Source organism: Anomaloglossus baeobatrachus, chromosome 1 (genome assembly GCF_048569485.1).
Source record: "Anomaloglossus baeobatrachus isolate aAnoBae1 chromosome 1, aAnoBae1.hap1, whole genome shotgun sequence".
Lineage (NCBI taxonomy): Eukaryota > Metazoa > Chordata > Amphibia > Anura > Aromobatidae > Anomaloglossus > Anomaloglossus baeobatrachus.
The window spans coordinates 781,590,800-781,605,963 of NC_134353.1; the positions used below are offsets into that span (position 1 = coordinate 781,590,800).

The 15,164-nt window shown below is 38.8% G+C and overlaps 1 protein-coding gene across 2 annotated transcripts in view; it reads right to left on the reverse strand.

Moving 5' to 3' along the window:
* Window positions 1–15,164, reverse strand: part of PRDM6 (PR/SET domain 6) — a 214,329-nt gene that overhangs the window by 170,904 nt on the left and 28,261 nt on the right. For both annotated transcript variants that reach the window (XM_075341874.1, XM_075341873.1), the window contains exon 3: window positions 6,501–6,808. In XM_075341874.1, the coding sequence (XP_075197989.1) occupies window positions 6,501–6,808 (308 nt within the window). The remainder of the gene's footprint in view (window positions 1–6,500; window positions 6,809–15,164) is intronic.

Sequence of the window (15,164 nt, forward strand, 5' to 3'; positions counted from 1 at the left end):
GGTCATAGATTCCAGGTGACATCCAGAGCACTTGTCGTCACATAGATTTCTAAATGGTTCTTCAGAGGTTTATTCCAGTCAGTCAGCACGGAAGAGACCATGGTAGCTCACAAAGGATTTAATAAAACATTAAAGGATGTAACAAAAAGATTCTAATTTAAAAAAGGGAAATCCAGGACTATGAAATTGGACTTGAAAAAAACTTGTATATTTTTAAATTAGGAACATACATGTGAACCATGATTAGGACCTCATGGCTGAAACGCGTTAGTTTTTTGATGAACTGATATTGCCTTTTTTATTCATGTGTATGTCCCTGAAATAAAAATATACAAAGTTTTTTCAAGTCCAATTTCGGAGTGCTGGATTTCCCTTTTTTCATCTATGATCCACAAGCTCATGTGACCCTGCATCTGCAACAGGTAATTATTATTATTATTATTATTAATATTATTAATATTTATTCATTTATATAGCGCTGTTAATTCCACAGCACTTTACATACAATGGCAACACTGTCCCCATTAGGGCTCACAATCTAGGTTCCCTGTGAGTATGTTTTTGGAATGTGGGAGGAAACCGTAGTACCTGAAGGAAAACGACGCTAACACAGGGAGAACATACAAACTCCTTGCAGATGGTGTCCTTAGTGCTGCAGGACCCCAGCGCTGCAAGACTGCAGTGCTAACACCTAAGCTACCGTGCCGCCCATATTGGAAGACCGGTGAGCTGGTTTTTACTTCTATTTGCAAAATTATGCTAATTTTCAATAATTAGAGAAATAAAAAGAATTCAAGTGCTGCAAAGACCGTATGACAAAGAGAGGAGGAACAAGTTACAACTTCATGTTTATTTCTTCATTAAAAAAATTGTGCTGTCAGAGATCCAAAAAGAAACACCATACTAAAGAAGAGAAAAACCGACACGTTTCGGCTATGCCTTATTTATGGTTGAAAACAGTGATAGGCAAATAGCAACTATTCGTGGTCAGATTATTCTTAACAAATCCCAAATTACTATTCTGGTATTCAACATAAATAATGATGAACCTAATGCAACTCAATGGGAAACCTAACAATTTTTCTTGATGAAGACAGGAATAATACTTGGTGTTCGGTAATACATTATCCAAACACCAACAGTTACTATTCACCCATCTTTAGTTATAAATCATGACAAAATAAAGAGCTTTAAATACATTAAGAGTCCATGTACCAATAACTGTCCTATCCATACTGTGCTATAATATTAGAAAACGTTGGCTCACTTCTCCTTTTATAGATCCCCAGATACAGGCATTGAATTAGCTGGCGTCCATAATGGCAAACAAAACAAGAAGGAATCCCAGAATTCATTCTTCTTAAAATATCCAAATATTTATTGAATTATTAAAATCCTCCAAAATACATGTTGTGGGGAATCCACCCCAGCTTATGCGTTTCGGATAAAGTCCATCCTCCTCAAAATCCTTCCTCAAAGGAGGAAGTTCTTTGTACGGAACACGTAAGGAGGGGTGGATTGTGTGGAACATGTATTTTAGAGAATTTTAATTATTCAATAAATATTTGGATATTTTAAGTGGAACGGATTATGGGATTCCTTCTTTTTTTGTGTGTTACAATATTGACCATTTTATAAAAATGTGGTTTACACAATTTATTATAAAATTAATTTCAATTTCTATTTGTTTGGTTTATTTTAGAAATCAGGTCGTTCATCTCTACATATAGTTTACACACAGATGACAAAATAATAAAATAAAGCAAATGATGCATAGAAAGGCAAATTTGCTTCATATTCAGAAACCAAAACTATCTTCCCAATTACATTTTTGTTTATGTTGACACTGACAACATGTGAAATTTGCCAGATGCGAGCGATTATTTAGAAGTATCTAGAAAATATAGGAGAGTGAAGGTAAATACTTGCAACGATCATGTTCCTTCAGCACTAAACCTCAAAAACAAATCCAGTTTTCAGATCTCAGCGTTTTTTATGTCTTTTTTAATTCCACCAGCACAACTCATTGTGAAGTGTTTTTTTGTGCTCTTTGATGTGACTGCTGCTTTTATACATAAGCCACATTTGCTGCAATAAAAGTGTAATAAGATGAAAAATGGCCTCTTGGGTCCTTCTATGAGTTATATAAATCAGAAGGTGGAATTATTAGCTCATGCAACCTTATAGTCACTCCCACTAATGTTACTGTAACTACTGGGACTATGGGGGCAGCCATATATTTTAACAATTGCAGCATTCATTTGTAAAATAAACAGCAAAAAAAAGAAATGGCTCAGATTTTAACCCCATCGGCAAACTTTTTTACACATTTCAGCGAGACGTTATTTCTAACAGCGGGTTTTCTTGAGTAATAAAGCATTTTCTAGACGACAGGGCATAATGCCCAACTCTAGATTAACGGTATGGTCAGCACACACACAGGCAATTGTTTGTATACAAAGTATAATAAACATCCCTGTTTTATAGAACACAATACAACTTGATTAACATAGTGGGGGCCATGGATTACAATGGTATAAAAAACTGTAAATTGTGAATTACTAGAAAACTTTAATTAAGAACAACAGCACTTTGTAAGGGGTCTGATAGGATAGGACGATGTTAATTAGCGGTCCAGACATTATAGAGTTTTTATAATTGAACTCATGTTTCTGTGCTTATATCTTGTGGCTGAGGCAAATCTGCGCCATCTTTGTTTCCAGACTTGGCATTAAACATGACCCCCAGAGCATTTACTTTAAAATAGAACTTCCAACATAATTTAGAGTCTTTCACATTCACTGGCAAGAAAGTAAAGTATCCAACTTAAAGGTTTCCAAATCAACAGAAATTAAGTCGTTAGCAACTGTTTCTGTAATGCAAAAAACATGCAAGGAGTAGAAAATGGACTAAATGGTCAATAAATGTAGCTTTGTATTTAAAAGGTTACTTAGGGAACACATGAGCAACGCATATTCATATGGCTAAATGAGCAATGCACTAACCAATAAATGCAGAATGCCTTCTATATCGTTTATATGTGTGTACGTACATACATTTATATATGTATATGTGCAATCGAGTGAAGAAATGCTTATCATTTTTCAATCGCTTTTCTTATAGATACAAGCGCACAACTAAAACTCATTATCTCGGGTAATTTCAGTTATAGTCATTGCTAAAATGACATATATACAAATATAAATCCATTGCCATAGACAAATAGTCATTTTTAAAAGAGTAATAAATGTAGTATTGTCATAAATTGACAACTTTCCAACAAGTCACATCATCACAATCCTACTGTGCTAAAGCCATGGCACAAAAACCATAGACCACCATGTGCCATGCCAAGAAGCGGCTGGAGTGGTGTACATCACGCCGCCACTGGTGTCTGAAGCAGTGGAAAGATATTGTCTAGAGTATTGACTTATGCTTTGCCAGCAGGCAGTCTGACAGATGAATCTGTGTTTGTTTCATGCCTAAATCTATGAAGTCAACTGTAGACTTATGTAGACAGTGAACTGCTGCCATTTTTGATAATTTGGGTTGGGACGTTTATTCTCAAGGTATGGCACAACATGATTTTTGAAAGAATTCAATTTACTGTCAGTTTGGAAATAGCCCTTTTATGTTTCAGCATGCAAAACCACCACAATTCAGCACCCAGTAAACATGCATTTATTACCTATCCGGTGGAAAAAATCTTTAACTCCTTCCTGACATCTGCCATATAAGTTGATGATGCATGTTGGATGGGGATACATGAAGCAAGCTTAGAACCATACTCAGCAGATGCTAAGCTCCGATCACTGCTGTTAATCCCTGAAATGCCTCTGTCAATCTTTGACTGTGACATTTAAAGCACCACTCCAAAACTTTGTTTTGTTTTGTTTTTCACAACTGGAGTAGTGCTTTTAACTTAGGGTCTCTGTCCCTGGTCCTATATTCACCCACCAGCTTTTTCACCTTTTTTCAGCAATGCTACAGTCCATCAGCAGCATAAGGTGACCGCAAATTTTGACTATATGAAAGTCAGACGTTATGTCACAAGCTCTTAATACAAGTCTATGAGAGCCAGAACGAGGCCAAAATGATACTCTCATAGAGGTGTATTGAAGATTGACCTCCAGTGCGCTCCATAACACACTCGAGCTGCCGGTAAGACAAAAACTGCCAGAGACCGACAAGAGCAGCTCTGATAATTGATGAAAATGCCAGAGGACTTAGATTAGAACCATCACTCCAGTGGTGAAATAAAAAAATGTTGTAGTCGTGCTTTAATGTGCACGGTCCCAAGGTTACACTGTTCTGGGCACCAAATGCCAACTCCTTGATTGCCATGGTTTTGTTATCCCTGTGATTCCCAGTCTATGATATTAGACTGCAATATATCCTGCAATATATCCAAGGTTAAAAAGGGACTAAAAAAAAACTATAAAGTAAAACAAATAAAAAAAAAAAAAATATTAATTAAAAACAAATTCCACTAACTAAGATGAAGACTATAAAATGTTAAAAAATAAATATATTCAATATTGTCACATCCATAAATGTCCGATCTACTAAAGTGTAGATTCATTAAATTATTAAATGGTGTAAATCAAAGCTACAACTGATTCTGAAAAAAAGAAGCACCCATATGGCTATGCTTACAGAAAATAGATTCTTGGTAGAAGGGGAGGAAAAAACTAAGAGTCAAAACTAAAATTGTCTATGATGGGAAGGGTTAAGCAAAAAATTATAACAAAGTCAGTGTCAACATTTTTTTCATTCAGTTACATCAACTTAATCTTTATATAATGCTTGAATGACTATTAAATAACCCAGGAATTAATGCGGGTGCGCTCCTTTTCAACATGCTGTATATCATAACATATAACTCTTAGGACTGAGTTATTTATTCCAAATTGCATTTCCCTTAATTAAATTCTAATATTTCAGATGAGCAAATGAATGGGATTATTTAGCTATTTTATGTGGCACAAGCGACTGATAGATTTGTTAAGAAGGAAGAGTATCAATAAGTGTTATACAATGTATTCCTACCGAAACAGAGAGCTCTCGTAAAAGGCAGCGCTAAGCAATAAACAACATGTTAGCATGTTGATAAGAAGATAGATTTCCAGTGAGCGGTCTGCGAGTTCAATGCCCGACTCCAGGGAACAAAGAGAGAAGCTGTCTCTTCAGCTCTGCAAACTAGCTTAATTCTGTATCCTGAGATCTGAACTATGCACCTCTCAATTGATTCAATAACAAGGAAAACTGTCCCTTTTATGCCCTATACGTCAGAACGATAGGATGGCTTCAATAAATTGTATGTCCTCCTAAATACAGCCTTATACTATCATGGATTATTCTGGTGCTGCTCCAAATCTGGAAGCCCCAACCAGTAGAAAGTATTAGACGAAGATAACTAAAAGACTAATTAAATTTTCCACTTTCAATACATATGGAATATCTTACACAATTTGTCATAACTTTTGTTATATAGATCCTGTGGAGTTTTAGAGGCTCCCTTACTTGAGCTGATGATCTCAGAATGTGTGGTTCATACGAATGCTCATTCATTGCTTGGTCTAAAGTCCCCAAATGGTCAACTAACAAATGAGACAAAGCTCGTTTGTCACTGATCAGATCTATTGTGAACCCATAATTCTTGTAGTTGGTCGGCAGAAAGTCTCCTCTACAAACAGAGAATGTGCCACCAACAATAATGAAAGAGAGGGGAAAAAGCGACATCAAGAACAATTAGTATGAGCCCCTCATGGACATTGAAAGGTAAAGAAATCATTGGACTCTTAGATTATGGATGCTAATTATGACCCTTGTAAAATGACTCTAAGACAGGCAACGTTACTAAATATGTCTACAATTGGAGAACATAACGTTATATACATAACACTAAATGCTGAAGATTGAATGTTTGAGCAGTGGACTCTGGTGGTGCCTGTATAAGTGCCTTTACTTTATGTAGGTCACACCTCATAAGACATCATGAGGGCATGATGGTCATCTGCTCTTACGCATGTAAACCATAGGCTTTATTCAGCAATCAACTTGTATCAGGTTATGGGTCTCTTCTGATATCTAAATTTTATGTACTTTGATACGTACTTTACAATCAATTTACTCAGAGACATTTCTTCATGGGACCCATGCAATTGGTGCTCATACACCATCTTTAGCTCTTTACCAGAGGCTCATTTGGGCAACATTCCTCCTGACCTCCCCATACACATGCATATTTGAATTGGTTACCCAAGCATTTGTTTTAATGGGAAGAGTGGAGTAGGCCACTCTATGAATATTCTTTTTTAACAACATTTTTAAATGTTTAATAGGTCCTACCATAGTTGTCAGGTTCATCCAAATTTAATTTGACAACATGTAAACTTTTAAACAATTTCATTCTATGTATAATTGTTTTCTACTGTACATGATCGGTTTTTATGGTTCAAGTATACCAATGACATAAATTGAAATAAAAAATCACTTACTTCCCATAGGTGCTGAGTGTTCCTCAAAGCTCCTGCTTGAACTTTGTCTGGAGACACAATAACCCCTTGAAAGGGCCCTATCCACGTGCCTTGTTGGATTCTTTGAGCTGCACAGATGCCATATGCCAGACCTGGCACAGTACTGGTACACAGGCACACTTCACGTGGAAGATCACGTAACCACTCAGGTATCTCAGGAGGAGGGGCCACTGATGCTGTGCTGCTGGTGCCCACAAGACGTCTCAGAGAATGCAAGGGTCCATGCATGGGGCATTCTCCATTCCGATTGTCTGCACACATGTCACACCCTAGGTTGAAAAGATAAACACATATGTGTAAATATTCTTAAAATCAATATCTGTGTGTTTAAGTGTTATCTAATGATTAGTTTATTAAAGACAAAGCCTAGGTAATAACAGATATATACAACAATACAATAGGCATATTATTTGCCAATGATCTAATGTAGATTACATTTTTATTTTCTACTTTTCACTTGTAATTAATTGTATTTTTTGTTTCTTAGGAGAAAACCATCACTGGTCAAAAGAATTGTTAACGAATACAAACATTCTTTGCATTTTGTAGGGCTCTATTTCTTATATACTGTGATATGGTTCATCTTCAGCAAATGCTGTGCATAACACTGAGAAATAAACTTACTTTATTCAGTTAGGTCCAGAAATATTTGGACAGTGACACACGTTTTGTTATTTTAGCTGTTTACAAAAACATGTTCAGAAATACAATTATATATATAATATGGGCTGAAAGTGCACACTCCCAGCTGCAATATGAGAGTTTTCACATCCAAATCGGAGAAAGGGTTTAGGAATCATAGCTCTGTAATGCATAGCCTCCTCTTTTTAAAGGGACCAAAAGTAATTGGACAAGGGACTCTAAGGGCTGCAATTAACTCTGAAGGTGTCTCCCTCGTTAACCTGTAATCAATTAAGTAGTTAAAAGGTCTGGGGTTGATTACAGGTGTGTGGTTTTGCATTTGGAAGCTGTTGCTGTGACCAGACAACATGCGGTCTAAGGAACTCTCAATTGAGGTGAAGCAGAATATCCTGAGGCTGAAAAAAAAGAAAAAATCCATCAGAGAGATAGCAGACATGCTTGGAGTAGCAAAATCAACAGTCGGGTACATTCTGAGAAAAAAGGAATTGACTGGTGAGCTTGGGAACTCAAAAAGGTCTGGGCGTCCACGGATGACAACAGTGGTGGATGATCGCCGCATACTTTCTTCGGTGAAGAAGAACCCGTTCACAACATCAACTGAAGTCCAGAACACTCTCAGTGAAGTAGGTGTATCTGTCTCTAAGTCAACAGTAAAGAGAAGACTCCATGAAAATAAATACAAAGGGTTCACATCTAGATGCAAACCATTCATCAATTCCAAAAATAGACAGGCCAGAGTTAAATTTGCTGAAAAACACCTCATGAAGCCAGCTCAGTTCTGGAAAAGTATTCTATGGACAGATGAGACAAAGATCAACCTGTACCAGAATGATGGGAAGAAAAAAGTTTGGAGAAGAAAGGGAACGGCACATGATCCAAGGCACACCACATCCTCTGTAAAACATGGTGGAGGCAACGTGATGGCATGGGCATGCATGGCTTTCAATGGCACTGGGTCACTTGTGTTTATTGATGACATAACAGCAGACAAGAGTAGCCGGATGAATTCTGAAGTGTACCGGGATATACTTTCAGCCCAGATTCAACCAAATGTCGCAAAGTTGATCGGACCGCGCTTCATAGTACAGATAGACAATGACCTCAAGCATACAGCCAAAGCTACCCAGGAGTTCATGAGTGCAAAAAAGTGGAACATTCTGCAATGGCCAAGTCAATCACCAGATCTTAACCCAATTGAGCATGCATTTCACTTGCTCAAATCCAGACTTAAGACGGAAAGACCCACAAACAAGCAAGACCTGAAGGCTGCGGCTGTAAAGGCCTGGCAAAGCATTAAGAAGGAGGAAACCCAGCGTTTGGTGATGTCCATGGGCTCCAGACTTAAGGCAGTGATTGCCTCCAAAGGATTTGCAACAAAATATTGAAAATCAAAATATTTTGTTTGGGTTTGGTTTATTTGTCCAATTACTTTTGACCTCCTAAAACGTGGAGTGTTTGTAAAGAAATGTGTACAATTCCTACAATTTCTATCAGATATTTTTGTTCAAACCTTCAAATTAAACGTTACAATCTGCACTTGAATTCTGTTGTAGAGGTTTCATTTCAAATCCAATGTGGTGGCATGCAGAGCCCAACTCGCGAAAATTGTGTCACTGTCCAAATATTTCTGGACCTAACTGTATAATCAATAGGTGATAAATAATATGTTGGACTCAACTAACGAGTCATTGTGCCATTGTGGTATCCCTAGCACATGGAGTAGATAGAATGATTTTTTTTAGAGGGAACACAATAGCATATTCAACTGTCTCTTTGTCTTCTCACTCATATCGTCCTCAATAGTGACCCAGGCACCTACTAACAATATAACAATTATCTAGGGTTGCGAACAGTCTTAAAAATAGGTCAAGTGTCCATAAAACAAAATGAGTCAGTGATTTTTTTTTGTTCGGCTGGAGTATTTAGTGAACATTATTGTTTCATAGTGCTCAAGGTTGAAGGTAGACTTAAGCCCATCCAGTTCAACCCATGACATAACATAACATGTTAATCCAGAGGAAAGCCAAAAACCCCATGAGACAGACCGAGAGCACCACATTTGGGGGAAAAATTCTTGATTGTAATTAGCATCATTTTACAGATCCCATAAAATGTTATTACTGAGCTCATATCAGTATTCTAAGCTATACACATTTGTTGAAGAAATATAGTACCTAGGGATGGGTGAACCCGAACTGTAAAGTTTGGGGTCCGTATCAAGCACATGGTGTTCGTGCACACCATCCCAAACACGAGCTTACCTGGGAAGCTCGTGTTACAGTTCAGGTCCAGGGGCTGTAAAAAAAAAGCACATTATTAAAAAACATTATGATCATACATACAGGTCCCGTGACGCGTCCTGCAGATTCTGTCTCCAGGCCGCTTCCGCATCCGTCTGATCATTGCTGTGCCGCCCGGTAACCAGCACTAAGTTACAGCACCTTGCGTGACGTCATACCCATGTGACCAGTTACATGAGAATGTTGTATTTACTCATTGGCTACAGATTGGTCATATGACTATGACGTCATCAAAGGTCCTGGTGTGCCGTGATGCCAGTGTCACATCACATCATGGTAGATGCTAGAGTGTACGGACTCCTGACAGGTAGGACAATAGATGCTAGAGTGTAGGGGCTCCTGACAGGTATGATGTAACTTGTCATATGATGGGGTATGCTCAAAATGCAGCCTGATGTTTCCAGCCAGACCTTTCCATACAGATAAACAATGTTTATTCTAAGTCCACATGGGCATAGAGTTGATTAGAATAGAAGCGAGGGTCTGGGGGTAAGACCCCCAGATAGGGGAGTGCATGGGGGAACCAAGCCCCCCCTTTCATGATTATAGTGGACAGGATAAAACATTGACACACCCCCAACCCAAACGGTCACGCCCATCAACTAAGCCGGTCACGTCCATGACTTGACTGCAGACCGTTCATTCTAGGCGCAACCATTGCATCACAGCGCACAATCTCCCGACAGCAGCAGGTCAGCTGCATTTATTTCCATGCAGCTGAGGCACTGCTGTCGGGAGAGTGGAGTGATGCAATGCGAGACAGAAGTGCAATCATCCCCTCACTGTCAGCCTGCTTCATCGCTCTGTGCAGAGTGATGTAGCAAAGCTGATATGGGTCTCTTTGCTTCTCACTCTGTATAGACACTGTCTGTGCACAGTGATGAAGCAGAGTTGACATTGCTGTCCCAGTGGATTACGTCGGACTAAGGATGTTTTTATAATAAAGATGGAGTCTCTAAATGTTTTTTTTTGTTTTATTTCTAATAAAACTATTTTTCTCTGTGTTATGTTTTTTTTTTAGTATTTCCTAGAAATTCATGGTGGCCATGTCTACTTTGGTGTGACACCATGAATTTCAGGCTTAGTACCATCTGAGAATACAAAGCTGGTATTAACCCCTTTATTACCCAGCAAGCCACCCGGCACCAGGGCCGCTGGACGAGTTAGGTAACGTGCCTGGAAATGGCGCTAAGAAACAATGCACCATTTCCAGGGGCGGCTGTGGGCTGGCGAGAATCCCAGCCCCCAGCTACCTGACTTTACCTGACTGGCAATCAAATTACGGCGGGAGCACACGCATTTTTTTTTTTACTTATTTTTTAAATACTTACTATATTTGAAAATACTTCCCTGTATTTTGATAGCCAGCCAAGGTAAATCAGGCAGTGAGGGGTGGCAGCCCCTACCCGTCTGCTTTATCTGCGCTGAGAATCAAAAATCCCACGGAGCACTATGTCATTTTTTTTAATGATTTATTTATTTTTACAGTACTGTGATGTCAGGCACAGACCCGACACAGAGAATGCGTGGGCTCCTGCTGCATATTCTATTGCTAGCTAAGGGTAATCCAAGCAGCTACTGGCTGCTAACCCCCACTGCTTGGTGTTACCTTCACTGGCAATGTAAAATCCAGGGAAGCCAAAAAACGGAAAAAAAATTACGTGGGCTCCGCCATATTTTTGTATGCTAGCCAGGTACAGCAGGCAGGTAGGGCTGCCCCCAACCCCCAGCTGTCTAGTTGTACCTGACTGGGAACCAAAAATATAGAGAAGCCTTTTATGGGCTTCACCCAATTTTTGTGTCCAGTCAGGTGCAACTAGGCAGCAGGGGATTGGAATCCGCAGTACAGGGTGGCCCAAGCTTTCTGGGCCCCCTCACTGCAAATTGCAGTCTGCAGCCACCCCAGAAAATGGTGCTTTCATAGAAATGCCATCTTCTGGCGCTGTATCCAACTTTTCCAGCAGCCCTGGTGGCGGGTGGCTTGCTGGGTAATAAGGGGTTAATACCAGCTTTGTTTTACCAGCTGGTATTAAGCCTGAGATTCTTAATGTCAGGCCAAGTTTGAGCCAGCTATTAAGAATCTCCAATAAAGGGTTAAAAAAAGACACCACACAGAGAAAAAATACTTTATTAGAAATAAATACATCGACACACTTAGGGACTCCCTCTTTATTACTCCCTCTCACCCCTCCACGATCCTGGTCTTCTGTCTTCTTCAACCGATCTAGCTCTGCTATATCAGAATGCACGGGGAGGAAGAACGCTTCTGCTCCCCACGCTGTCTAATCACTGAATGAGTGATCAGACGCTGCGTGTTGGTAAGCAGTAACGTCACCGCTGCCACCGTTGCCATAATAACCTAACGAGCGGGTTACTATGGCAGCAGTGATCTCCGATCACCTGATTCCCGGCGCCGCTATTCACCAGCTGTGGCATTAGTGTGTGGCAGCCAATGCCTACATGTGGGCTGATTCTGTAAAGAGCGCCAACATGCAGGGAGGGGGAGCCAAGAATGTGTCCAAGCATCTCGTCGGTATTCGTCGCTCGCCAAGTATATCGAGTACAGAGATGCTCGGGTGAGCACCGAGTACCAGCCAGCACTTGAGGACCTTGCATGATGTCATAGTCATGTGACCAGTCTGTAGCCAATGAAATAATATAACATTCACACGTGACTGGTCACATGGCTATATGACATCACAGAAGGTCCTTTCATCAGCGGTGGTTCCCAGGAGGGAACAGCGATGATCGGACTCGGAAGCTGAAACGCCGGGAGATATAGTCTGCAGGATGCGTCGCGGGACCTGTAAGTATGATAATAATGTTTATTATTAACAGTATTCTTTATTTTACAGCCCCGCTCCTTCACATAACTGTAAAGTCCAAGTTTGGTGTTCGGAGGCAAGTTCACGTTTTCTCAGAACCCAAACTCGAACTTTACAAAATGTTCGGGCAAGTCTCCCGAACACGAACACCGTGGGTTCACCCATCACTAATAGTAACAAAACAACGGGGAAGCAAGATCAGCAAATAAATGTCCAAACTTAGCAGATGCACGGACCTCCAGCCTCATTAGATATATGCAGCAATGAAAGTTCTTATTCCAGCTCCTTTTGGATAAATATTAAACTTATGTAGGACTCATAAATAACCATCAAAGAGGAAAGAAAAATGACGTGTTTCGATCACACGCCTACAATCTTCTATGACTGGGTCAAATTAAGGCCTCATTCACACATAAGTATTTTTGATCAGTATTTCATCAGTATTTGTATACCAAAACCAGGAGTGTGTCCAAAACACAGAACAGGGGTCAATTTTTCAATTATAGTTTCTCTCTGTAAGTTCCACACCTGGCTTTGATGAAAAATACTGATGTGTGAATATAGCCTAAGATTGAATGAAGACGTCACTTTTATTTACTCATTGGTGGCTTTTATATGAGTGTTACATAATTTGAATATGGGTTAAATAAAATTTCAAGTTATTTATCTAAAATACCGTAGCTGGAACAAGAGGGTTTTTTTTTTCTTTTTCATTTTATAGACATATGTTACATGCACTCTTTATGATTTATTATGGTTTTCCATTATGTTCATAAAAATGTGTCTGCTGATGTTTTTTAAAAATATTTCCAAAAAAAGTAAAAAGAAAAAAGGTTGGCAGCTCTTTATCAGTTTTATGTCATCATCTGCAATTTTTCACTTTAGTGGCAGAGGAGAGGAGAGGATCTGTCACGAATAAATGACTGACAACATGTGAAGCTTTGTTTGATGTATCAGATTAAAGATGTTGCTGAATTACATATTAAAAAATAAATGGCCATCCCTGAAAGTATTTCATGAATGCCTGAAACTGTTTGTAGAAATCATCATGGTGCAAACTAGCCATAAAGTTCAGAAGTTGATGGCAAAACACATTTTTGGTAGACACTCTATTGCTCATGCTGCTACCCCCTATGGTAAGAAGTATGCATCTACCAAATACCAATACCTGGAGTGTAACTCCTTTAACCCTTCACCCACCAGCCTGTTTTTACAATTCTTTCCAGTTTGATTTTATCAGGCAATAACTCTACAAAGCTTCAACAGATTCCAGTGATTCTAAGATTGTTTTTTATTGTACTTCATGATAGTGGTGAATTTTGGTCAATATCGTTTGTGTTTATTTATGAGAATATAAAAAAATTGGCCAAAAAATGAAAAAATTTGCAATTTTCAAACTTTGAACTTTGAACCAGATAGTTATAGTATACAAAGTCATGAAACTTTTTTTTTTTGTTAAGAAGTTAGAAGGGTTAAAAGTTTACAAAAACATTTTTTTAAGGGACCACATCACATTTGAAATGACTTTGAGTGTCCTATGTGATGGAAAATACCCAAAAATGACAGACACTATGTTGAAAACTCCAACCCTCAACGTGCTCAAAACCACATCCAAGAAGTTTATTAACCTTTAGGTGCTTCACATGAATTAAAGCAATATGGAAGGAAAAAAATAAACTTTTGCCTAATTGTCACAAAAATATTGCTTTAGCCCTATTTTTTCATTTTCACAAAAGAAACCGGAGAACATGTACCATAAAATTTGTTGTGCAATTTCTCCTGAGTGCGTTGATATCCCATATGTGGTGAAAAACTACTGTTTGGACACACGGCAGGGCTCGGAAGGGAAGGAGTGCTGTTTGCATTTTGGAGCACAAAATTGGCTGGAATAGATAGCGGATGCCATGTCATGTTTGCACAGCCCCTATAGTACCAAAATTGTGGATTCCCTCATAAGTGACTCCATTTTGGAAACTACACCCCTGAAGGAATGTATTTAGATGTGTGATGAACACATTGAATACACACACACAGAATTTTATAAAGTTGAGGTATGAAAAAAAAAAAGAGTTTTAGCAAAAAATGTTGCTTTAATGCCAATTTTTTTCCATTTTCATAATGGTTGCAGGAGAAAGTGGACCATACAATTTGTTGCGCATTTTCTCCTGAGTAGAGCAATACCTAAAATATGGTGGAAAACAACTGCTTTGGCGCAGAGCTTAGAAAGAAAGAAGAGCTATTTTAAGCTCCATTTTGGCTGGAATAGATTGCAGACGCCAAGTCACATTTAAAGATCCCGACATACCAAAACAGCAGAAACTTCCAATATGTGATCCCATTCTGGAAACGACACCTCTCAAGGAAGTCACCTATGGCTGTAGTGAGCATCCCTCGGGTGTTTCACAAAATTGTATAACATTGGGCTGTGAAAATAAAAAAATTACCATTTTTCCACTAAAATGTTGCTTTGGTCCCAAAGTTTTAATTTCCAACAAAGGCTAATAGGAGAAAATCGACAATGCAATTTGCTAAACAATTTCTTTTGAGTTCATCAATTCCCTATATATGGTCAAAAACTACTTTTGAGGCAAGGGTGCACAGTTCAGAAGGGTAGGATTGCCATATTGGAGTTCAGATTTAGTTGGAATGGGTTAGGGATGTTATGTTACATTAGAGATGCCCCTGACATGCCGTAAAAGCAGACCCCCAAAAAGTGATCCTATGTTACAAACTACACTCCTCAATGAATTTATCTAGGGCTCCAGTGAGCATATTGGCAGAACAGGTGTGCTACAGAATTTTATACCAGTGTGCGGAGAAGAAAGAATAATTACATTTCTTTCACTAAATGTTGTTTT